The sequence below is a fragment of the Aquarana catesbeiana genome, linkage group LG05 (genome assembly GCF_042186555.1).
Source record: "Aquarana catesbeiana isolate 2022-GZ linkage group LG05, ASM4218655v1, whole genome shotgun sequence".
Lineage (NCBI taxonomy): Eukaryota > Metazoa > Chordata > Amphibia > Anura > Ranidae > Aquarana > Aquarana catesbeiana.
Window position 1 is genome coordinate 103,671,067 of NC_133328.1, and position 26,148 is coordinate 103,697,214.

Here is a 26,148-nt window from a genome sequence, read left to right on the forward strand (position 1 = left end):
ACTGGCCCCACCCCCAACTGATGAATTTCAGTTCTGCTTTAAGGTACCGCCAGAGATGAGATGAGATGAATGACACCCGATCAGGGCGCTTTCAGCCAATGATATGAACATATTTATGGAGTGCTGTGAACAGAACGCAGCCTATGGGCGGTTGGAATCATATGACACCTGCATGGTTGACCATCCTCTAAAGTCTCAAGTTTGCTTTAGGCAACATCTAGCACACAAGAGAAATTTTGCAGCCAAACATCTGATATTTCTATATTTTTTTCGACACTGTCAGCACAAGGCAAATGTCACTTGGGTGTAGTCAGTGGTCACCTTTTCTCTGGGTCTTTCTGAAGGCACGAGGAGATCATCTTTCTAAAAGATTTGCCATACTTCTTCAGCATTTCCTTATCGTGCACACCAGTTTCTAGAGTAGGGGGATCATTCTGAAGCGTCAACATTAATACCTGGGAAAAAAAGAGAAAGAAAATGTAAGTAAACAAAAGATTAAAATAGCCCAATTATTTTTTTTTAAATGGGCTATGTTGCAATTCCTTTATTTCTAATGCACCTGATTTTCTAAATGACTGCAATATAGATGTTTGCAGAGAACCTGTAGACCCATATTTATGGTAACTCCACACATGATCAGGCCTAGGAAGATAAAGATTTATCAGGGGACAAAGCTGGAAGGAAAAACTTAGGTTGGAGATCAGACCACACTACTTTTGTGTGTATGTTTTTAATTAGGATCTTTGTGAGTGTGATACACAGCAATATAATATTTTTCTTTACATACAATCTTCTCTATATAATTTTTGTTCCATTACAGCCTTTAACTGTCAGCTGCATGAGTATAACAGATAGTGGAAGGATCTAAGGGTCAAGTGATCAGACTACAGCGTGAGGATGTGTCCCCATTTCAATACACCAGGATAGGTCCACAATACAGCAGGCTGCCTGGAGAGAGGTTCCGTTTAGATCAGGGGTCCTCAAACTATGGCCCTCCAGTTGTTCAGTAACTACAATTCCCATCATGCCTAGTCATATCTGTGAATGTCAGAGTTTTACAATGCCTCATGGGATGTGTAGTTCTGCAACAGCTGGAGGGCCGTAGTTTGAAGATCCCTGGTTTAGATCATATGCTTGATGGTTAAGGACATCTGAAGTGAGAATATTTATAAGAAAAGACCTCTTGCTGAGTGATGGGTAAAAGTGTCGACCACTTTCATTTGCATATTAAAGACCAGAATCTAGTGTTTAGAACACGGGTTTTTAAATATATACATCAAAGTTGCTGGTCTAAAGTAACACGGTTTAAAAATCATAGGTCTTCTTCTGTAAACGTCATTGTGTGATTTTTCTAACAACATTTAAACAGTCGACATAGTGCCATGATCTTTTTGGAAATAAATTTCCATGAAAAAAAAAAAAGGATTTTCATGGTCCTTATGTCTTTCTGATGGCAGTAAACATAGGCTTCCATGGCAAAAGCTGAAAAACGTCACAAAAGTTGGGGGCCAATTGTAATTTTTTTATTTTATTTTGCCTACCAAGTTAATGGGATTTGTCCAGCATTGTGATAGGTCTAAACCTATATCATACGTAAATATGTAACATACCTTCATTGGAGGGTATTTATGATATGGAGCTGCTCCAGTAGCCAATTCAATAGCAGTAATTCCAAAACTCCAGATGTCTGCCTTAAAATCGTATCCCCGAACCTAAAACAGAGTCAGAACAAGTGTAGCAATTGTAAAAGTTCAGTCTCTCTCAGTACATGCCATTTGTCCAATTTACAAGCCAAATGACAAACCTATTGCTTATGGTAATCAGACTGTTCCTCTATGATAATTAGGGCAGATCAGAACACAAAAGTGAGACTAAAGCTGGCCATACATTATACAATTTTCTTATTAAATTTCCTTTAGATTTACTTTCCACTATGTAGTGTAAGGGCCTAACTGATTGCATACAAATTGAAAGTGTTTAGGTTTTGACCTCATATTTTATGGTTTTGGTAAATCTAACAGAAAATTGAATAAGAAAATTTTATAATGTATGGCCAGCCTTAAGTCGGGCATACACCAACAAAAATGACAGATCTGACTGGAGCCGCTGTACTAACCATGCGAGGTTAGTTCAGCGATCTCCCACGCTGAGCAGTTGTGTTCTGAAAGGGGGGGTACCCCCCCCCCACCAGAACACTCCAATCTGCGCTCTCAGTCATTGGCTGAGAGCGCTGATCGGGAGTCAGTTGGCTGCTGGTTTTCCAGCATGCATGTCTGACATACCCACGGTCCGAATGTCACCGTTTTCTCCCGACATTTGGCACGTGTATACTGGGCTTTATTCCTGGTACACACTATCAGTTTTTTTTTTTTATTCAACTCTGTGGGCTGAATGGAAAAAAAACGGGAGGAGCTCACTGTACTATTGTACTATCCAATGTTAGTACAGTGATCTTCCCGCTGAGCTATTGTGTTCTGTTCCCCCCCAGCCATTGCCTGCCAGCGCTGGTCGGATGCCAGATGTCGGATCTTCCAGCATGCCTGTTATACAGAAACTGGCCATTCAGCCAGCTTCTGTTGGACAGGCTGGTGTACACACGGGTACACACGGGCTGAATGTCGCCTGGTTTCTGTTGAACCTGCCGATATTCAGGCCCGTGTGTAAAGGGCTTTAAGCTGACCATATACTGTTTTTTTTTTTATTTTTCTTTCAGCCAGTGGGAGGATGGAGGAATCCCCCTGCTGGGACACTGTATTCTTACATCGGCACCCACAGCTGACAAAACACATTGATCAGTGGCTGCAGCTGCTGATCAGTAAAGGTTTTCTGGCACGTCCCTGCCACAGAAGTTGTTTAAGCAATCAACTTCTGTCAAGCAGGGACAGCCACACACAGAAAGAAATTTTGCCGGTCAGTCCCTGCGTAACCGGCTGAATTTCGATCAGTGTTTGGCCAGCTTTCAACTTTCCCTTTGGACTCAACTGATCAAAGGGGTCAAATGTAAATTTTTTGCTTATAAAATGTTCCACACTTCCCATGACCCAGCAGGTGTACTGCAGTCCATATAGAATGCAATTCATGGTGGAAAATGGCAAGGTAAGAAAATCAACTAGTTATGATGATCACGTCAATTGAACAAAATATTCTAAATGAACCTGCACATATAGTGACCTCTAACATTTACATAAGTCAGCTTGGAGAGGAAAGGTTTTCCTGGTTAGATTATGTCCTTCAGATAGAATACTTAATATGCCCATAGATGTCAGACGTAGATCTAATATTGCTTGTGTACACAGGGGCTCTACACGGACATAATAAATGCTTAAATCTATTTTGACTGACAATGGCCCTTATTGAAGATCAGCACCCAGCACAATTTCATTCTGAGTGATGAATACACGACTTTAGCTTTATATAACAAAAAAAACTTTTTATACAAAAGCTATTAACTGGATTCACAAGGACAGTATTGAGCTTCAGGGACAAACACTGCATATGGTATAGTTCTCTAGATTCATAGCTAGATAATATGTGTGTAGCTCTTTTAAAACACCTGTGCTGCCCCCTAGAAAACTGCAAATCATGCCCTGTCAATGGCTCTAAAGATTGACGTTGGCTTATACAGAACCAATATTCTCTTGCTACTTGGTTTGGTTCATTTAGAATATATGCACACACGCTATATATATATATATATATATATATATATATATATATATATATATATATATATATATATATATATATATATATATATATATACATAAATGGAATACATATCTGCAATACATGTGCTGTTTGTAACGTTACATGTAAAGTTTTATTTTTATGAAAGCACTACAGATAAAAATAAATAAAAATCTTTTGATCCTGGCAGAAATCCATTGGGTTCCTAACCTCCTGACAATGCTGCCTCTGTTGCATTGAAATTCCAGGAAGTATTATCAGCTGGGAATGAGTTCTCCTCACTGTAGAACATCTCCCACTCATTAGCTAAACAACACAAGGACTGGATTTCTAGCAAGTCAACGGGAATTTATTTTTAAAGATAATAACTATGGGGAAATCTGTACATACTGCAGACATGTATGAAGTAATGTCATGCACATGACATCATGTGCACTTTAACCATATGGACCTTTGACCCAATACAGGCCTTAATAGGAGTGCTTGTATAAAGCTTGCTTTTCACAGTTCTAATCTCCTGTTGAATCGGCATCACCAAGCTCGACAAAAGTTGATATAAAAAACAAAACAAAAAATAACAAAAAAAAATTGTTGTCTAAACAATGACTGCATCCAGTCACTGTTCAGGTATTTTGACAGCTCGAGCTGTCAGAACACAAAAAAACAAACGTTAGGGTGATTCCTTCATCCACGCTGTTTGGCGTGGATTGAAGACTCTATTAGATATCTTTCATTCAGCCCATGGGCTGAACAATAGAAATCTGTACATGCTGGGCTACTCCAACTATGGGAGAGACACTACCAGGAGTGTCAAACTGGCCGCCCTCCAGCTGTTGCAGAACTACAAGTCCTATCATGCCTCTGCCTGTGGGAGTCATGCTTGTAACCGTCAACCTTGCAATGCCTCATGGGATTTGTAGTTCAGCAACAGCTGGAAGACCGCCAGTTTGACATCTATGCAGACTGTGCGCTCAGGGCAGGGACTCATGTGAATAGTGAATTGTACTGTGTAGAGCAGATTTCACTGCTATACAGACAAATAAAAACTAAAACAAACATTAAGAATTTGTTTGAAATATTTCTGGCAAAAATATTCATATCTGAACAGCATTCATAAATAATTTTCATAGTTACGAGTCATTTGTAGAGCAGTGATTAGTTCCCAAACACTCTTTTTCAAGGAAACAATAGCTCTATTGTTCTGGGTAATAAAGGAGGCAACATTACCTGCTCCATGACCTCTGGAGCCATCCAGCAAGGCGTGCCCACAAACGTCTTTCTCACTTTGTTCCTGGTTATGTCACCACCTGTGGCTAGAAATGCACTGACACCAAAATCTGGAGAAGCAGAAGACAAAAGCAGGACATTATGTCAGTAGACTAGAATGATCGGTAAGAAAATGATTACTCTTAGAAGCACCGAGTGATTAAAATATATAAAATGTTGTATCGCTTCTCTACAGCATTAAAAGTTAATAAACCTAACAAAAAAAAAAAAAACACTTTTGGGAGGATGCTGATCGGTATAATCCCCTACTATTATCTGCCCTCGCCCCAAGGTCTATACAAAGTCAAGCAAGAGAGTCCAACACATAAATGAACAGCCTAAATACTGGGCAAATGTTAGGAAAGCCAACGAGGACATGATCTGTATGTTATTTCATGGATTGTCATGGGTGGAAGGAAAGAAAATCACTCAATTCCCCTCATCAACACAGTCCGTGTTGATGGCGTAATCCAGGGATATGCAATTAGCGGACCTCCAGCTGTTGCAGAACTACAAGTCCCATGAGGCATAGCAAGACCCTGACAGCCACAAGCATGACACCTAGAGGCAGAGGCATGATGGGACTTGTAGTTTCGCAACAGCTGGAGGTCCGCTAATTGCATATCCCTGGCGTAATCCTTCCCACAGCGCTATTGTGTTCTGCCGGTGGGGAGCTATAGCCACCGATGTTTCGGCAGAATCACCCAAAAAAGGGGTTAAAAACTCCAGTTTTGAGGCGCTTTGAAAGCACTGCCCATTCAATCCAATGGGCAGGGCGTTTTGGGAGCGCTAAATACAGCGCTCCCAACCCGCCCCAAAGATGCTGCTTGCAGAACTTTTCATAACGTTAACTATAACTATTTCCAGTGCTAAAGCACCTGAAAACCACCCCAGTGTGAAAAAGGTCTTAAGATTTATCACTAAGAAGTGCGGGGTGTACCTTCCGCCACCTTCCCACTGCTGGCGTCAAGCTTCTTTTAAAATGTAACATCAAAACAGCATCACACATGTCAATATACTATATTTATTTATATACGCTCACTTTACTGCTAAAACTACTGTGACATTCAAGACTTGGCTGGGTATAGTAGATGTCCGCTGCCGCCTTCTGACTGCAGGTGTTCTGTCAGATTAGCAAACCTGGCAGCGGTGGAACACATGCGCAGCTGACGGAACGTCACTTCTGTTACCTAATCTGACAGATCGCCGATTCTGATGAAACACCGGCAGTGATTGCATGAAAAAAAAATCGGACAGGCTGGTTGTAGTGAAATCAGTCAATGGATTGACTTCACTATAACCAGCCTTCCCATAGATGGATCTGAACCATCCGAGATTCAATCCATCTATGGCCAGCTTAAGACATTACCATAACACATTTTCATTCAATTTCTACTCTATGTACACAATATTGCATAAAATGAAGGCTTGCATGCTCCAAAAAAATCATTAATTTGTGCATAATACAGTGCAGGGAACAGATTAATTAAATTCATGTTCAGAAAAACCTACCTGCTATTTGTACAGAGCCATCTTCACCCAAAAGTATATTTCCAGCTTTAACGTCCCTAGAAACAATGAAATAAAAAGTGATGACTTCTAAAATAAAAAAAAATGACTACCTTTGTACTTTTTATATAGAGCCAGCAGCGGGCCTGGTCTTTGTAGAAAATCTGCAGGTGCAATGCTAAAATAATCATGTATTTAGGCACAATTGTTAAGTTTAAAGTTGTAACATTTACCCAAGTATAAATTTGACACAGTATTCACTTTTTTTTTCTTACCCGCTGCTCCACATTTTAATGATTGTCCTTCATATACATATCTGCATATGCTACTTCTCATGGTCATGTGCATATCTGGGAACTTGACTAGCATTCTTCACTAAGGCCGGCCATAATCAAACCATGTATGGGAAGGCTGAGTGTACCAAGTTAAATCGATCGATCAACTTGGGTACAACCAGCCTGCTGGATTTGACTTGCTATTATCGCTAGAGGCTTCTATAGCCGCTAGCAATAATCATTGTCTTCTCCTGCCGGGGACAGCTTTTCCCGCCGGAAGAATACAATGTCTCTGCAGGAGGGAGTCCCCTGTCAGCACTGTCTGTGTTGATGGGGGAATCGTGACAATTTCTTTCCTAAAATAAAATTTGCACAGTCTATGGCCGGCCTTAATGACAAAGGAACCATTCATTAAAGCAGAGTTCCACCCAGAAAGCCGAAAGTCTTCACTTCCTGGTTCCCTAACCAGGAATTGCGACGGCAGCACCTGTGATTAGATTCGAAGAACGGCTTCAGGTGCAGACATCGCAGGCTCCCTGGACAGGTAAGGGTCCATATATTAAAAGTCAGCAGCTACAGTACTTGTAGCTGCTGACTTTAAAAAAAAATGTCCCAGGCGGAACTTCGCTTTAAGGAATACAAGCATATAGCCTCTGATGCCCTCCTGAAAATGCAAACTGCCTGGCTGTTCTTGACTTTGATACTTTCTAACACTGACTGACCTGGAACAGATGTCCCAGAGTGAATTGGGAACTCCTAGCTTCATCACTCAGAATGTACTGAAGCCTCTGGATTCAAATTACAGGCAGGAAATGTAATAGAAAGAAAAGTTAATCATTAGCAATCTCCATACAATCCATATGGGTTTCCTTAAAGCGGAGTTCCGCCTGCCCCTTTAAAAATTAAAATACAGCCGCTATTCATACTGTAGCTGCTGACTTTTAACATTAGGAGACTTACCTGTGCTGGAGTCCAGCAATTTCGGCACTGCAGCCGATGTTTGCATGGGCTGGTGTCGGGTGCTGCCACCACCATTGCAGGTGAGGGAACTCGGCAGTGGAGCCTTTCAGATTCACAGCCTGGTCCCTACTGTGCATGCGCTCTCAATGGCCCAACAGAAGGGGAGGGGGGAGGAGGAGCAGGGCCAAGCTGCTGACGTAATTCACCACGGCCCGGTCTCCCAGAAGTGGGGACAGGGTACCTGTAAAAAAACAGGTACCCACTCCCCCCCGAAAAGGGGGGGGGGGATGGGGGGTAGAATCAGAAAAGCAGAAGTTCCACTTTTGGGTGGAACTCCGCTTTAAAGCTGAGTACACACTACAGTTTCTTTTTGTACAAAAAACAAAACAAAAACTGACAGCTCCATTTGGGAGCCACTGTACTAACCATCTGAATGTTTAAAATCTTGTCAGTTTATTTGAATTTTTGAAATGATTTTCAGATTCCATCACTTCCTGTAGATTGTCTCACTTCTCCTGGACGCACAGGCTGTCGTTTTTTCTACTGCCCTAAACGCTTATGCCTCCAAACACCTCTGAAAGTTTATGTGTGCATGGAAACTTAGAGCCCATTCAGACAGGGGCAACACGACTTCCAGCATGACTTTGGGAGGCAACTTGGACACGACTTGAGTATGAATCACAGCACGACTTGGGGCAACTTACAACACAACTTGAAGTCGCCTCCAGGACAGGGAACTTTACAAGTGGCCAATCAGAGCTTATCAGCTGTGTGTGAGAAGGAGGGGACTGGCTGTTTAGTGGAGTAAATTACTTTCTGTTTCCTTTCTGCTTCCTGTAAAGTTGCCTCAGTATGAACAGTGATCAGACTTGGAGGCAACTTCCATTGAAATCAATGGGTACAAGTCGCCTAGAAGTCGGATAGAAGTAGTACAGGAACCTTTTCTGAAGTCGGAGCGACTGCAGTAGTGTGCATTAAGATGGATCCATTCACTTACACTGATTTTTTCATGTAGCGCGACTTGAGGCGACTTGAAGTCGGATCCAAAGTTGCCCCTGTGTGAATGGGCTCTTAGGCTAACCAGGAGGGGCATTTAGAGGCAGTTAAAAAAAAACAAAAAAAACAAAACAAACATCAGACGCCCCTAATAGCAGCTGTAAAAATGTAGACGCGTAGATGCACAAGGGCTCATTGTTCAAATAACATAGATGCACATATATGATGGTTTTTACTCTTTTTGAAGATTTTGTTTATATTTTGTATTTTTGCAATAAATATGTTTGTTTACATCTATATTTTTCTTCTCCATTGTTTCCTGGCCTATAAAGTCCGACCTTTGGTAGTATTCCCAATAGTACTCCCCTTTTTCCTCAATAATTTACGGATGTGGCAGTTAAAGTGCTTATTTTTTTTCTACATACTAGCTATTAGGAACTCACGATCTGTCATTTCTCACAGAATAGAACAGGGATTTGTGTTTACACACACACACACACACACACACACACACACACGTCCCTGTTCTGCCTCTCGTGCCCAGCGGTCATCGTGACCGTCGGCCACGAGCATCAGCACCCTGCATAGGCACCGCCTCTGTCAGCACGCGCACGCCTGCTATCCCGATCTCCGACGTACAATGACGGCGAGTCGCGGAATCATGCCAACCTGCTGCAGTATAATGACGGCGGCTGGTCGGCGAGCGGTTAAAGCTGAACTGAGTAAAATAAAAATGGACCCCTGCAGTGGGCTTCCTCACTGTACTGACAGGGGTAAATGCTTGTTTGTATCTGGGGAACACAAAAAGGTAGTTAAATCTGCCTTTTCCCCCACTCCTCTGGTAGCCGATGCCCTTCGGCACTTTGGGTTGTGGCCTGGCCCTTAGCATCCTCGCTTACAATGTAAGACTACTGCTTGCAGGAACTCCCAACAGAGCAGCAAAGAGAAACCGCTTTGGGTGACCATTCATGCAGTTGGGAAGAAGCCTGCGGGAGTAAGGAATATAGGAAATGCTTTTGCTGTTCCCTCTACCAGGGATCTCCAAGCGACGGTCCTCCAGCTGTTGTGGAATTACACATCCTATGAGGCTGTCTAAAACTCTGACATTCACAGACATGACTAGCCATGATGGGAATTGTAGTTCCAGAACAACTGGAGGGCCTTAGTTTGGAGGCCCCTACTCTAGACAGACATGAATAACTGAGGCAGTGCAGGAGGACCCCAACTGCAAATGTCCATTATATATTTTTTTTCCTTTTTTAAACTTCAGCGTTAGATACAGCAAGCCTGCTCAATGTTACATTTTTGGCCTTTACATGATCTTCTCTCAATGTAAACACTAGCATTGTTTGTAAGTGGAGCAGAACTGGAAAGGCTAAAAAACAAATACAATTATGTTAATTATTTCTTTAAGAGGAAACAAAAAACTCCAAAATAACTTCAAGGACCTGGCAAGTCTTCACATATCATAAAAAGGTTCCCACAGAAGAGTGATCACAGGGAAAAGACTTGCTTTCAAAATGTTTGCTCTCCTCACATAATGGCGTTTAGTGGCTGTAATTACTCCAGCTATCAAGTGTCACATATCTGAGAGAAACTCTCACACCCACACTTCTGAATGAAGCCCAATTCAGGTGTGCCCTATACATGTCTCTGGATTTGACTTCTATTTAAGTGGAATGTAAACAAGACAAGATTTACGTCTCATGTTACCGGCGCATTATAGGTTTCTAAAACACCTTCAGAAACTAACAAGTGTCTTTTCTGTGAAAAAAGTACATAGGAGTATATATCAGGGACATCTGTATTGTGGTTGAATAATATTGGTGAACGCTTTTGAAACACTAAGGCTGCATTCATACCTGAGCGTTTTCGGCTCATAAAATGCTCATAAGACGCCCGAAAAAACAAGCAAAATCCCATTCATTTCAATGGCACCTGTTCACATCTGAGCGTTTTGTCACCTGCAGCAAAATGCCTGAAAAACACCTTAAGCTCAAAAAAAAGAACGCAAGCTCCTTTGGGGTAGATTACAGGTGGTTTTCTGTTTTTTACATGTACAAAATCGCTGCAAAAACGCGCGACTTTGAAATGCTCAGGTGTGAATGCAGCTTAAAGGGTGGTACTAACGGGCTGAATATCAGGCAGAATCGGCCGGTTCAACAGAAACACAGACATCTCAAGTCTCCCGGAAGATGCGGGAGACTCCCGCATTTCTGCGGTGGCTCCCGCACACGCGCAAGCGCATCCTGATATCCCGGGAATGATCGGTGTGGCGGGGATCAGCTGTGATCATGATCTCCTTTGTATAGATTTTTAGCTGACAGCTGCTTATCCTTCTCTCCCTCCCGTGGCTGATGGCTAAAAAATCTGTGTTCACAGCTGTCACAGCTGTCCCTCCTGCTGCGCACCGATCATCCCCAGCTTCTCTGTGTACTCCTCCCCCACCCCCTCCGTGTCCTTTTCCGCCCCCACCTTGTTCCCCGCAAGCGGCTCCCCTCCTCTCCCGCCAGCCGTGGGGGAAACTAGTAATGGGACACAGTGAGTGAGATCGCTCCTGCGTCCTGTGATTGATTACTGAGCAGAGTAAACTGTGTTTACTCTGCTCAGTTTATGAATGAACGAGAGCCTCTTGTCTCCTGTTCATTCATCTTTAGTGCTGAGAAAGGGAGCCAAACAGGTAGTAATAAGAAATCCCTGCAAATTAAGGGAATTATTTGGGGACCCCCAGGTCACCAGAACTAGTGTCCCCATTGGAAGGTTTACCCGCTCTTACTTTTATAAATAGAGAGGGTGACTCTCCTTTAGTTATTTTTTTTTTTTTACTAGACATACTTTACACATCTTTATATAAAATACCATCATAAAAATATGGAACAGCAAGTAGGTAAAAGTTTGAAAATGCATAAAGCTACAAAATCTTTTTCTACACTCTCTTACCATGTATTTTCATTTGGCACCACAATGTAGATATAAGCAGATTATTACTGTTGGCATACATGGCATCCCTGCTGTGTCCTATTGGATCAGACGCATCTATTGTTACTGAGGATCCTCAGGGCCGTAGTTTAAGTGTTACTGTCCTAGAGTGTCATTGCACTTCAGAGAAGGCCCCAACTCAACCGCAGCTTTAACAAAAAATACTTTTTGCAAACCTTATTTGTCATTTAATGGTAAGCAGAATTTAAAATCATAAATTGTAAAAACTTTTAGCAAGAGCCACATCTGAGGTCACAAAATCTGACAGGCTGCCCACCCAGCATAAAGGGTTGAAACCATTAACGGCAAAATATGCAAAACATACCTGTTGCAGCTCTAGACGAAAAGAATTTACTGCTCAAATGATCAAACATTGCTTAAGGAAATCAAGAGCAAACAAAACATTTGTTCACTGCAACAAATCGGCTTTTATTTCTATAGCCGGTCATTTTAAACAATACTTCCAGCTTCCATTTTTAAACACTGGATGGTGATGTGCTGTCAGATCACTTGAATAATAAAGCCCCATACACACTATTAGATTTTCTGCAGATTTTTGTCTTCAGATTTACCAAAACTATGTAGTGCAAGGGCCTGCCTGATTGCATACAAATTGAAACTCTTAAGGTTTGATCTCATATTATATGGTTTTGGTAAATCTGAAGACAAAAATCTGCAGAAAATCTAATAGTGTGTATGGGGACTTAAGCCTTGTACACACGGTCAGATTATTGGACAAATTTTCGTCAGATTTTTGTTTGATGCTCGTCTCAATTCGAAAGTGAAGAGGGTACCGTATATACTCGAGCATAAGCCGACTTTTTCAGCACATTTTCTATGCTGAAAAAGCCCCCCTCGGCTTATACTTGAGTGAGGGTGCAGCCTTACTGTGCCCATCTGCAGCTGTACCTTTGATAACCAAAACATTTGGTGTCTCCCACTGTGTCATGCAGTCTGTTCGTCAGCCATCCACTGTAACAAAGCCCCACCTCCTCCTCGTCCGTGATAGATGGAACACTGATACAATGCTGGGAAACTGAATCAGTGTTCCGTCTATCACGGGCGAGGAGGAGGCGGGGCTTTGTTACAGTGGACGGCCGCCGAACAGACTGCATGACACGGTGGGAAACACCCAATGTTTTGGTTAATAAAGGTACATCTGCAGATGGGCACAATGGGGCCGCAGATGGGCATTGTTTACCAGTAGCTGCTGCATTTCCCACCCTAGGCTTATACTCGAGTCAATAAGTGTTCCCAGTTTTTTGTGGTAAAATTAGGTGCCTCGGCTTATATTCGGGTTGGCTTATTCTCGAGTATTTATGGTACTAACCATCAGAAAATTTTCTGACGACAGAATTCAATGTCAGAAGTGACGTAATGTGATGAATTGTTTTGTATGTGTTCTTTCATTTCTGAGCATGCCTAGTCTTGCTCCTCAGATTTTTTTTTTTTGTCAGAAAATCGTACTAATGAAAAGAAAATCGGACAATGTAGTCACATCAGACAAAAATTTTCAAGCCTGCAAATCCAGTTTTTGTCTGCCAAAAATTCGTAATCGGCTGTCAAAAGCAGCATACTAATGATCAGAAAATCGGCAGATCGTTCATCGGACAAAGTTTATCTTCAGATTTTCTGACCGTGTGTACGGGGGTCTTTAGGCAGGTAAAAGGAATGTTGCCAGAACACTAACAGATCTTTGCAAATTCTTGAGCCTGAAGGCTCGTAGACTGGATGGAGTGACTGTTCACCCCTATAATAGCATTGGTTCCCAGCCGCAAGCTCCAGAGGAGCAGAGCAAGACTTCCAGAATTGTTGAGCATTGACAAGAACTGCACAAAAGCACCTATTATGCAATTTCAATGCTGGATATTCACTGGGCTCAATACTCATTAATTCTATGTTGCCACCATGATACTTTTTGCAACATTTCCCTTGAGCAAAACACACACAAACTGTATTCATTCAAACCAGTGAAGTGGCTCACTCAATAATTACCGTATTTATCGGCGTATAACACGCACTTTTTTCCCCTTAAAATCAGGGGAAAATCGCGGGCGCGTGTTATACGCCGATCCCCTGCGATCCCCGCTGTCAGATCTAAAAAAATCACCGACCGCGATTTGAAAACGGCGCCGCCGGCGCCGAAATACACAGTGCCGGTCCTCTGCTCTTCTCGGCCACTTTCGGCTTCACTCAAGCGCCGCCCGAACCTAGCCGAGTGTACTCGGCTAGGTTCGGATAGCTCCGCTCACCGCCACGCCCATCCCGAGTGGAGCCGAAAGTGAACGAGAGCCGCCGAGAAGAGCCGAGGACCGGCTCTGTGTATTTCGGCGCCGGCGGCGCCATTTTCAAATCGCGGTCGGCGTTTTTGAAGCTCAGCGAGCTGCAAGGCTGGACACTGGGGAAGGCTGCACTGACATGGCTGCACTGACATGGCTGCACTGACATGGCTGCACTTACATGGCTGCACTGACAAGGCTGCACTGACAAGGCTGCACTGACAAGGCTGCACTGACAAGGCTGCACTGACAAGGCTGCACTGACAAGGCTGCACTGACAAGGCTGCACTGACAAGGCTGCAATGATGGGCATTTAAATGTAAGTTTTTTTCCCTTCAACTTCCCTCCTAAAAGTGTTATACGCCGATAAATACGGTATTTCCATAATTGCATGCTACACTTCCAGTGATGGAATGGCTGGAAATATAAGATGTATGCACTTCAAAATTAGTGAGGGCTCAAAATACACGATTCCCAAATTATACATTAAGACAAGAAATAAACATTGGTATTGTACAGAATCGTAGACGGGGGACTGGGAAATTTACCATTACCATTGCACACCTACCTATGTATCTGCCCGTTTTTATGCAGGTACTCGAGGCCCTCAAGAACCTCCTTTAGCATAGTAGCAATGCTTGCCTCATCCAGTACTCCATTCTTATGTTCTCCTTTTGCTATAATATGTTTAATGATGTCCAAGACAGAGCCTGTAAAGTTCAGAAGATAAAGGTATTAATCAATGTGAGATGTTTGTTTGTGAGCAACTATTATCAAGGATGAACCAAATGCATGTTTCCCCTTGGGGCTTTAGCCACTTAAGGACCGAGCCTGAGATTTGTTGTTTACAAGTTAAAAAGTTTTTTTTGCTATAAAATTACTTAGAACCCCCAAACATTATACTTTTTTTTTTTTTTCTAACACCCTAGAGAATAAAATGTCGGTCACTGAAATACTTTCTGTCACACCGTATTTGCGCAGCGGTCTTACAAGCGCACTTTTTTTTGGAAAAAATACACTTTTTTGAATTAAAAAATAAGACAACAGTGAAGTTAGCCCAATTTTTTATATTGCGAAAGATAACGTTATGCCGAGTAAATTGATACCAAACATGTCACACTTCAAAATTGCGCCCGCTCATGGAATGGCGACAAACCTTTACCCTTAAAAATCTCCATAGGGAACGTTTAAAAAATTCTACAGGTTGCATGTTTTAAGTTACAGAAGAGGTCTAGGGCTAGAATTATTGCTCTCGCTCTACCGATCACGGCGATACCCCACATTTATGGTTTGAACACCATTTTCATATGCGGGCGCTAGTCACGTATGCGTTCACTTCTGCATGCAAGCTCATCAGGACCGGGTGTTTTAAATATTTTTTTTTTCCCTCTCCTGCCATCGATAAAAGTGATCTCATAGCAAATCGTTCACAGAGACCAGTTTTACCTTAAACCGGACCGCTCACTGAAGACGAGGATACCGAGGTTATGGCAGCTAGCTGCCAGAACGACGATATCCTCCTTCAAAGTACCAATGTATAACGACGGTGGGCGGTCCGGAAGTGGTTAATGCAGCACAATAGTATCTCTCAACAATATTTTATGTAAAAAACATCACTTCTCTCCACTCCTCAACTCACCCCCTCGATCTTCTCACGGATCTCAAACTTACCGAATGACATATCGGGTATGGATGTCACACCACTTTCTCAAACTCAATCTTTCTAAAACTGAGCTTGTTATATTTCCTTCTTCCTGGACCCCCCCCCCCACCATATGACTTTACCATTAAGATCTATAGCACAACCATTGGTCCCTCCACACATGCCAGGCTGCTGGGTATAATCCTCGACTCTGACCTCTCCTTCAGCCCCCATATCCAATCACTGGCTAAATCTTGCCGCGTTACCTTGGCAACATCTCCAGAATTCAACCCTTCCTGACCAATGACACCACAAAGCAACTTATTCACTCCTTGATTATTTCCCGCCTTGACTACTGCAACTCTCTCCTTAATGGCCTACCCTTAGCCCCGGTTCACACAGGGGCGTCACGACTTGCAGGTCGCCTCACCGAGGCGACCTGCACACGACTGCCACGGCGACTTGCAAAACGACTTCTGTATAGAAGTCTATGCAAGTCGCCCCCAAAGTAGTACAGGAACCTTTTTCTAAGTCGGAGCGACGCAATTAGAACGGTTCCATTGTACAGAACGGGAGGAGACTTGTCAGGCGACTAGGTGTGAACCTGCACTTAAGCAGGCTATGCCCCCTTCAGTCTATTATGAATGCTACTGCTAGACTAATACACCTCACTAATCAATCCGTGACTGCTGCCCCTCTCTACCAATCCCTTCACTGGCTTCCCCTACCCCACCGTATAAAATTCAAAATGCTAACCATAACATACAAGGCCATCCACAACATCGCCCCCAGCTACATCACCAACCTCATCTGCAGATATCGCCCAAATTGTCCCCTCCGCTCCTCCCAGGACCTCCTGCTCTCTAGCTCCATTGTTACCTCCTCTCATGCTCACCTTCAGGACTTCTCCAGAGCCTCTCCCATCCTCTGGAACTCCCTGCCCCAGTATATCCGATCAGCCCCTAACCTGTCCACCTTTAGGCGATCCCTGAAAACTCATTTATTCAGGAAAGCCTATCCCACACCCACCTAACAACTGTCCCCGAGCCACCCCCATCAAATCATTGTCTGCATCTATTACCTTTTGTACCACCACCCCCTCCCTTTAGAAAGTAAGCTCTACGAGCAGGGCCTCCAGTATTGAACTGTACTGTAATTGTGCTGTCCCCCCCTCTACATTGTAAAGCGCTGCGTAAACTGTTGGAGCTATATAAATAGAGTATAATAATAATCATCACTTTATTATACAAAATGATACAAAAACACAATAAACATGTTAAAACATGAAAAAAATAAAATAAATAAAGTGAGATGTAAAAAGCTTGATCTTACAGTGGTTATAGGTCAGTACCACAAAAGAACAACTATCATCATTAACCACTTCAGCCCCGGAAGAAATTACCCCCTTCCTGACCAGGCCATTTTTTGCGATTCGGCACTGCGTCGCTTTAACTGACAATTGCGCGGTCGTGCGCCGTTGTACCCAAACAGAATTGATCTCCTTTTTTTCCCCACAAATAGAGCTTTTGGTGGTACTTGATCACCTCTGGGGTTTTTATTTTTTGTGCTATAAACAAAAAACAAAAAAAACAATAATTTTGAGATAAAAAAAAAAAAAAAAACACAATATTTTTTATATAAATATCCCAAAATGTAGAAATAAAAAAAATTCTTCCTCAGTTTAGGCCGATATATATTCTACATATTTTTGTAAAAAAAAAAAAATCGCAATAAGCGTATATTGGATTGGTTTGTGCAAAAGTTATCGCATCTAGAAAATAGGGGACAGATTTATGGCATTTTTATATATATATTTTTTTTATTAGTAATGGCGGCAATCTGCCATTATTATCAGGATGAGCAGCAGACAGATCGGACACTTTTTTGGGACCATTGACATTTATACAGCGATCAGAACTGATTACTTATAAATGTCATTGGCAGGGAAGTGGTTAACAATAGGGGGCGATCAAGGGGTTAAATGTGTTCCCTCAGTGTGTTCTAACTGTAGGGGGGCGAGACTGCCAGGGGGAGGAGACCAATCGTTGCTCCAATATACTAGGAACACACAATCTGTCTCCTCTCCCCTGCCAGAACAGGGATGCGTGTGGGCTGTCAGGAGAGATTGCGGGTGCCCAGTGGACATCGCACCCGCCGGGCACGTGCACGGCTCCTCAGTGACACGGCCCGTGCGCACGCCCCCTATACCCCTAAAGTGGCCGACGTACAGCTACGACGCCCAGGGGAGCCAATCTGCCGCAGTATATCTGCAGAGGCTGGTCAGGAACCAGTTAAAGCTCAACTTCCAGACAAGAGTTTCCAGACAAAGCAAGAAGATAAGCTCAGGCTGCTGAAAATACAAATTTTGAAATAACTTTTAACCACAACAATACCGGACACTTTTTTCATACAAATAGAGCTCTCTTTGTGTGGTATTTAATCATTACTAGGTTTTTTTCTTTTTTGCTAAATAAACGGAAAAAGATCATACATTTTGGAAAAAAAGGTACACTATTCCTACTGTGAAACACGGAGGTGGATCGCAGATGTTTTGGGGATGTGTGAGCTACAAAGGCACAGGAAATTTGGTCAAAATTGATGGCAAGATGAATGCAGTATGTTATCAAAAAATACTGGAGGAACATTTGCATTCATCAGCCAGGAAGCTGCGCATGGGACGTACTTGGACATTCCAACATGACAATGATCCAAAACACAAGGCCAACTCAACCTGTCATTGGCTACAGCAGAATAAAGTGAAGGATCTGGAGTGGCCATCTCAGTCTCCTGACCTCAATATCATTGAGCCACTCTGGGGGAGATCTCAAACATGCAGTTTATGCAAGACAGCCCAAGAATTTACAGGAACTGGAGGCTTTTGCCCAGAGGAATGGGCATCTTTACCATCTTCAAGCTCTCATTGATGTTAAAGTGGGAATACATGGTATTAAGAACTAGGGTATGTAAACTTTTGATCAGGGTCATTTGGGTAGTTTCTGTTGTCATTATGATTTAAAAAGAGTAAACACAGTTGACTGATATTAAATGGCTTCAGCCAAACACTAACCATGAGTGAAAGAAAGGTTCTTGTGTTATCATTCATATTCTCTGAAAAATGGCCAAGAAATCATACATTCTGCCAGGGTATGTAAACTTATGAGTACAACTGTAGTAGAGTAGTCCATGCCTTTACCCACAGCAACCTGCCACCTAGCCCTAATAGAAAAAAAAAAAAAAAAAAAAAATTGTATAACCCCTCTTTGTAGGTTATTTTTTCATATAATGAGGTATTGGACTGTGATGAATTGTTGATAAACCAGCAGTTAAAACTGGACAGAGGCTCTAACCCTTTTCAGGTTCTCTTCAAAACAAAAAAAAAAATTAAAAAAATTTATGGTAGTTCACTCATCTGCTACTTTTTCTCCTCGACAATCTGCACATGACCAATAAAAGAATCACAGATCTATAACAAGGGACTTTTTTCTTCCTCCTGAAAAATCCATGTAAGTGGTAACAAGCTTGACTTGTCCATGCTCATTATCTCCCACAAGGATGCTCCTACACTTCCCAAATTAGCACAAGCGATTTTCTACTCAGCTACAAAAAATATATGAACAAGTAACAGGCTCACCAAGTGGTAATCAGGCTGCAGAATTCTGAAAAGATTTGAACTTAAAGACTATACCGTCATACGCCAAGATAAACCTCCATTAACTTGCTACTCTTTTATCATGCAGAACAATAACAATGAAATAACATTTTTCGCTCAAGGTTACCAACTGCACCAAGTGGCAGTTAGTCTTTCATGAGTGAACATCACAAGAGAGAATTAACTCTAATGTCAATGTGTGAAGATATAACAAGCCTTACACTAGTCAGATTGTTAATTAAATGTCTCTCATCCGATTTTGCATAAACTTCAGGATTTACAAATCATTCTATCATATATGATCTAATTATCTTCTGCACGCTGGACCTAATTGCTGCCAATGCATCTCCTACAAGGCTCATCCCAAACAAAACCTAAAATAATTGGCATCACAGTATGATCACAAGTAAAATACTCGTAGTGGATTGTTTTTAAAGAAAACATTTTTTTCTTTTTGGGGGGGGGGGAGTGCATTTTAAAGTGGTTGTATAGTCTATTTGTTAACTTTTACCTACAGGTAAGCCTATAATAAGGCTTACCTGTAGGTAAAAAAAATATCTCCTAAACCTGTACGGTTTAGGAGATATTCCCCTTGCTATGAGCCACTGACTGCAGCGGCGCATGCGCACAGGGGATTCTCGGCTGAAGGCCCGGCAGCTGCCGGACCTTGCCGGGGAAGAAATCTCCCGCGCGCATCGCAGTTTCAGCCACTCACAGCGCTGGAGCCGCGATACCCGGAAAACACGCCGAGGCAACATGACAGCTCCTTTGGCGTGGACCAGGTAAGATACCGACGCCTCGTTCTAAGGTAAGTATTTCATAATGAGCTAGTATGGGGTGCATACTAGCTCATTATGCCTTTTGTCTTACAGGGGTAAAAAAAAAAAAATGTCAGCGGGTATACAACCGCTTTAAATTCATTCCAAGACAAGAATACCAGGCAAATATAATGTCAAGATTCGTTTCTGGAATTATGGTCAAACATTCGCATAGACACACTCCTAATCCTAAACCTTGTGGACAGCCTTCCCAGAAAAGTTGAAGCTGTTATAGCTGCAAAGGGTGGACCAACTCAATATTGAGCCCTACGGACTAAGACTGGGATGCCATTAAAGTCCATGTGCGTGTAAAGGCGGATGTTCCAATACTTTTGACAAAAGAGTGAGTGAGTGTGCTTGTGTGTGTATTTTAGGGTTGCATCGATACCACTTTTTAAGACCAAGTACAAGTACCAATACTTTTTTTCCCCAAGTACTCACCGATACTATTTTTTTTAAATGTCATGTGACAGTAGCACCGATAGGTGGCACAGACTGATGGGCACCGATAGGTAGGTGGCACCGATATGCAGCACTGACTGATGGTCACTGATTCGCAGCACTGATGGTGGGCACTGATAGGTGGCACTTATGGGCACTGATAGGTGCCACTGATGGGTGGTACTTTTGGGCACTGATAGTTGGCACTGATGGGCAGGCAGTGGCAATGAAATGCAGCATTGATTGCATTGGCAATTGCTGGCATAATAAATGAATGGATGAGAGACAATAACAGTTCAAACTTGGAGGATTTTACAACTCGAGTATACAAGTGCTGTGACGCCCATCTTGGTACACCCTGCACTCGGCCGCAGAAAGCCTACAGTCAGAAGGCAGCAGCAGACATCTTCTTATACCCAGCCCATATAGTTGGTGAACTATATGGACTGGGTGTAACAAGATGTCCACAGCCACCATGTGACTGCAGGCTTACTGTAGCCGAGTGCAAGGTGTATCAATATGGGCATCGCTGTGTTCAATATCGGAGGGAGACACAGCCCGTCACTTCCGTTACCAAAATGTGAAGGCCTGGGTCACCAATTCAGAAGGAACATGCGGCTGCGACCACTGCCCTGGCCAGCTTACCTTCTGGCAGGACTCGCTCTCCACCCACTGACTTCCGGGAGCGAGCGCGGCCACATCTTTATGCAAAGGTATCGGATGTATTTGCCCGAGTACAAGTACTTGGGCTAATACTCGGTATCGGCGTAGCCCTAATTTTATATATATATATATATATATATATATATATATATATATATATATATATATATATATATATATATATGCTCACACACACCTCTATCAGGCATATTAGGCAGCACGTAAGTTGCCCCCCTTAAGTTGATCTGCTGAAAGAAGAAAAACAAGAAAAACTGAGCATTGCCATTTGTTGTGTATGGGACTGCATAGCCACAGAGCGGTCAGGGTGTCCACGCTGACCGAGGTCCTCAGCTTAAGGGCCTAAAATGGGCATGTGAGCGTCAGAACTGGACTATGCAGCAATGGAAGAAGGTGGCCTGGCAAATCATGTTTTCTCTTACAATATGTGGATGGCCAGGTGCAAGTGTATCGCTTACCTGTGGAAGAGATGGCACCAGGATGCCATAAGGGAAGCTGGCAGACCAAACCTTGGGTCCTGCCTTTTATGTAAATGTTACTTGACATGTACCACCTATCTAGTCATTGCTGCTGATCAAGTACACCACTTGATGGAATCAGTATTCCCTGATGACTGTGGCCTCTTTCAGCAGGATAATGCATGCTGCCACACTGGAAAAAAAAAATATCTAAGAACAGTTTGAGGAACACAGAGTTTGAGGTGTTGACTTGGCCTCCGAATTTTTCAGATTTCATTCCAATTGAGCATCTGTTGGATATGCTGGAAAAGCAAGCCCAATCTATGGAGGCTATACCTCGCAACTTACAGGACTTAAAGGATCTGCTACTGATGGCTTGCTGCCAGATACCACAGCATACCTTCAGAGGTCTAGAGGTGCGCATGCCTCTAAGATCTAGTGGTGTTCATGGCTATAGTTAAAATTGGCTTGTAAAGTTAAAGTGATTGTAAAGGTTTGTTTTTGTTTTGTTTGTTTTTTTTAAAAGAGAAGAATGTGTTTCATACTTACCTCGTTGGATGGAGCATCAGATCGATGCTTCAGCTGTGCCCTGGTGTCTCTACACTGAGAACCGAGCCACCGAACATCGCTGATGGCTCGGTTCTCACAGATCCCCCAGAGGAAATCTGCTGACTGTCAGTGTCTCTCCTCTCTGCTTCTCCGCGCTCACTGGAGCGCTGAGCTGTGGAGGGGCAGGGAGAGGCTGTCTCAGCGGCTCGCTGAAACTGCCATCAATCAAGGCAGCTGGCGGATCCAAACTTGGAAGTCGGGATGACGCGCTGCCTCGACTGATGGCAGTGACGTCAGCAAAGAGTGGACTTCACACCTAATTGCACTCCTGTGACCCAGAGGAGAAGCCCAGCCAAATGAGCTCAGACTTCTCTTTTGAATAACAAATATGTTATACTTACCTCCTCTGTGCAAGGGTTTTGCACAGAGTGGCCCCAATCCTTCTTTTCTGGGGTCCCTCGCAGCGCTCCTGGTTACTCCTCTTCTCGAGTGCCCCCTCGGAGAGCCGCTTTCCATGGGGGCACTCATGTGGGCACGCTCCCAAGTCCTGCTGCTACGTCCATTGACACAGACAGCAGGATTCAGCCCCGCCCCCCGTGTCACTGGATTTGACTGACAAAAGTGGGAGCCAATGGCTCCTGCTGCTATCAATCTATCCATTTAGGACCCGAGACAGTAGCTGGAGCTTCTATGCTCGTCTCCGTCACTGGAGCGATCGGCTCAGGTAAGAAAAAGGGGGGGTCTGTAGGGGTGTGCAGCAGCACAAAAGGTTTACAACCCCTTTAAGTCTGCTATACACAGCTTGCATTTCGGGTAATTCCTGCGGACTTAAAAAAAAAAAAAAAAAAAAAAAAAGAAGAATCTGGATGGAAAATTAACGAACGAACACTGACTGCATCCAATCAGATGCAGTCATTGTTCAGGTAATCAAACAGTCGCAGGTGCTGGATGTCTGAACACATAAACCACAAGTAGAGGAGAGTGCCCAACCCAAGCTGTTCAGCATCAATTGGGGAACCTTTTATATTTCTTTTGTTCAGCTAAAGGCTTGCAAAGCAATAGAGTAGGTACAATTCAGGTACAATTTCTAGAGGAGTGTGAAAATATTGTTAATGATTTACTAATACATAACTAATGTACATTTGCTTGCCTGAAGCTTAAGCAAACTTCATTGTAGATAAAACCTATTAGTGCAGTGGCCTAAGTATCTACAGAGCACAAACTTTCTATATCAGATTGCTAAATGAGGGAGTCAAGTCCACTATAACCAGTCCCTTTGCAATGATAATTTAAAAAAAAAAAAAAAAAAAAAAAAACACACTAGGATCCTCAGTCCCCATGGTGTTGAAGATGCCTGAAATGTAACTTCAAGCTCTATGCAGGCATCTGGAAAGCCAACCACACATAATGTTTTTTCAGCATGTTTTATGGACAGGCAGAGTACAAAACACGGTTACCATAGCAGTCATTTTTGATTTTATTAAAATTAGTTTTTTACTAGATGTATAAAATCTTTTTTTTTTTTTTTTTTAAAGGGGTTTATGTTTTTACATTACCACACAATATGAAATAATAAAAAAACAAGAAATTACATAACTTGCATATAACAGAAAAAGCACTGCACCCAAGGGGAGGCAAGGATATTACAGATCTAAAAGGCTACACATAGCCCTAGAGCAAAATGGGTACCAATGTCCAGGAAAAAAAAAAAGAAAAAAGTACCTAAACCTAGAACACACGTATAAAAACAAACACATACAATCAGACACCAACGCTACAATCCCAATATAAATGCACAGTACATAAACAACTTACAAACCATAAGGCTCTGTTCACACCTAGGCATTTTGTTTTCAGGCAGATTTTGTACAGGTCAAAAGGTCACCAATGTAAAAAGCAGAAAACGCCTGTAATCTGCCAAAAAAGAAGCTCCTGTACTTTTTTGAGCTTCAGGCGTTTTGCATCAGATGACAAAACGCTCAGATGTGAACAGGGGCCACTGAAATGAATGAGATTTGTCTTGTTGGGTGTTTTTGGAGCTGAGGCTTACAGCAGAAAAACGCCCAAAAACGCCTAGGTGTGAACAGAGCCTAAAAGTAAGAACTAACATAAGTAGTACAGAAACACTTATGCCGCGTACACACGGTCGGACTTTTCGTCTACAAAAGTCCAACGGACGCTGACGGACTAAAGCTGGCTGGTAATCCGATCGTGTGTGGGCTTCTCCGGACTTTCAACGGACTTTTTTAGCCTCAAATCCGACGGACTTTAGATTTGAAACATGCTTCAAATCTTTACGTCGTAAGTACGACGGACCCCGAAATCCGCTCGTCTGTGTGCTAGTCCGACGGACAAAAACCCATGCTAGGGCAGCTATTGGCTACTGGCTATGAACTTCCTTATTTTAGTCCGGTGTACGTCATCACGTACGAATCCGTCGGACTTTTGTGTGGTCGTGTGTAGGCAAGTCCGTTCGTAAGAAAGTCTGCCGCAAGTCCGCCGAAGGTACGTCGGAAGTCTGTTGGACAGGCTGTCGGACTTTTGTAGACGAAAAGTCCGACCGTGTGTACGCGGCATTAGGATTGTTGCTACAAAGAAACTTCCCCCCCAAAGCAACTCAGAGATATCCAACCACGGCTGCTATACTTTGGTAAACTTCTGAGAACATGCCCGACCCTTATAGATCAGTTTAAACTTTGGTAGATCAGCATTAACTAAATGAAAGAACTGTTGGACAGAAGGTGGAACAGCATCTGTCCAGTGTAACAAAATCAATTTACATGCATAAAACATGAGAAGCAGAATAAAGACATGAGTCCGAGGAGCAAAGTCATTCAAAATACCCAAAAGTCCAACCTCTGGGGTCCGAGGCACTGCAAGATGAAGGGTGTTCATGTATAAAATCCTTAACAGGTAAACTATGAATATATTCTTGACACTGATGTCACAGACCTGACGGAAGCCGGCCAAACGGGCTTCCATCAGACCAATTGGCTTACACACGGGACGGTTTTTATTGCACCGGCCGATGTTGGCGAGCATTCGGTCCGTGTGTACAAGACTCAAGATTCCTACTACAATTGAAAAACATACTGGTAGGTAGACTGGCTTCTATGTAAACTGGACAATGTATGTGTGTTGGGACATTAGACTGAGCTTCTTTAAGAGACATGGACTTGTTCAAATAGTTTGGGAATTGTTACATTGGATGACTGGAGAAGTTTAGATTTTTTGTGGTTGTGGGAAGCATTAGATAAATGCATTTGGGCTATAAACTAATATGTAAATGCATTATTAACACACTAGTTTCTAGTGGGCACCTGGGTGGGCTAAAATAGTACATAAAGTATTTAATATGTGCTTATTTACCTATCTGCAGATACAGTTTATTCCAGGACTATAAGTCTATTGAAAAGTGTAAAGCCGGCCATTCAAGGATCAAAAATCACCCAGGTCAGCAGGGACCAGACAAAATAGGATTTTTATAACAGCTTACCTGAAAAATCCTTTTCTTTTGAAGTACATCACGGGACACAGAGCCATAGTAATTACTATGTGGGTTATAGTCCACCTTCAGGTGCTGGACATTGGCACGCCCTAAACAGGAAGTTGCCTCCCTATATAACCCCTCCCATAACAAGAGCATCTCAGTTTTGTAGCAAAGCAATACACGTGTATACTAGAAAGAGGGGCGGTACCTCTGTGTCCCGTGATGAACTTCAAAAGAAAAGGATTTACAGGTAAGCTGTTATAAAAATCCTATTTTCTATTTAAGTACATCACGGGACACAGAGCCATAGTAATTACTATAGAAAATACAAACTCTGCGTCAAAAATTGTGAAAAACTTAATAGAAAATAATTTAATAATAAGCTGCTCCCCTTGGTGAGCAAGAGATTGGTCAATGGATATGTTAAATGAGTAGGGGGTGCTAGTGGTTATCAGTGAAAGGAAAAACA

The 26,148-nt window shown here is 42.7% G+C and overlaps 1 protein-coding gene across 2 annotated transcripts in view; it reads right to left on the bottom strand.

The window, feature by feature from the left end:
* Window positions 1-26,148, bottom strand: part of OXSR1 (oxidative stress responsive kinase 1) — a 199,126-nt gene that overhangs the window by 45,149 nt on the left and 127,829 nt on the right. For both annotated transcript variants that reach the window (XM_073630021.1, XM_073630020.1), the window contains exons 4-8: window positions 14,520-14,661; window positions 6,466-6,521; window positions 4,915-5,024; window positions 1,611-1,712; window positions 322-455 (exon numbers count right to left, since the gene is read on the bottom strand). In XM_073630021.1, the coding sequence (XP_073486122.1) occupies window positions 322-455; window positions 1,611-1,712; window positions 4,915-5,024; window positions 6,466-6,521; window positions 14,520-14,661 (544 nt within the window). The remainder of the gene's footprint in view (window positions 1-321; window positions 456-1,610; window positions 1,713-4,914; window positions 5,025-6,465; window positions 6,522-14,519; window positions 14,662-26,148) is intronic.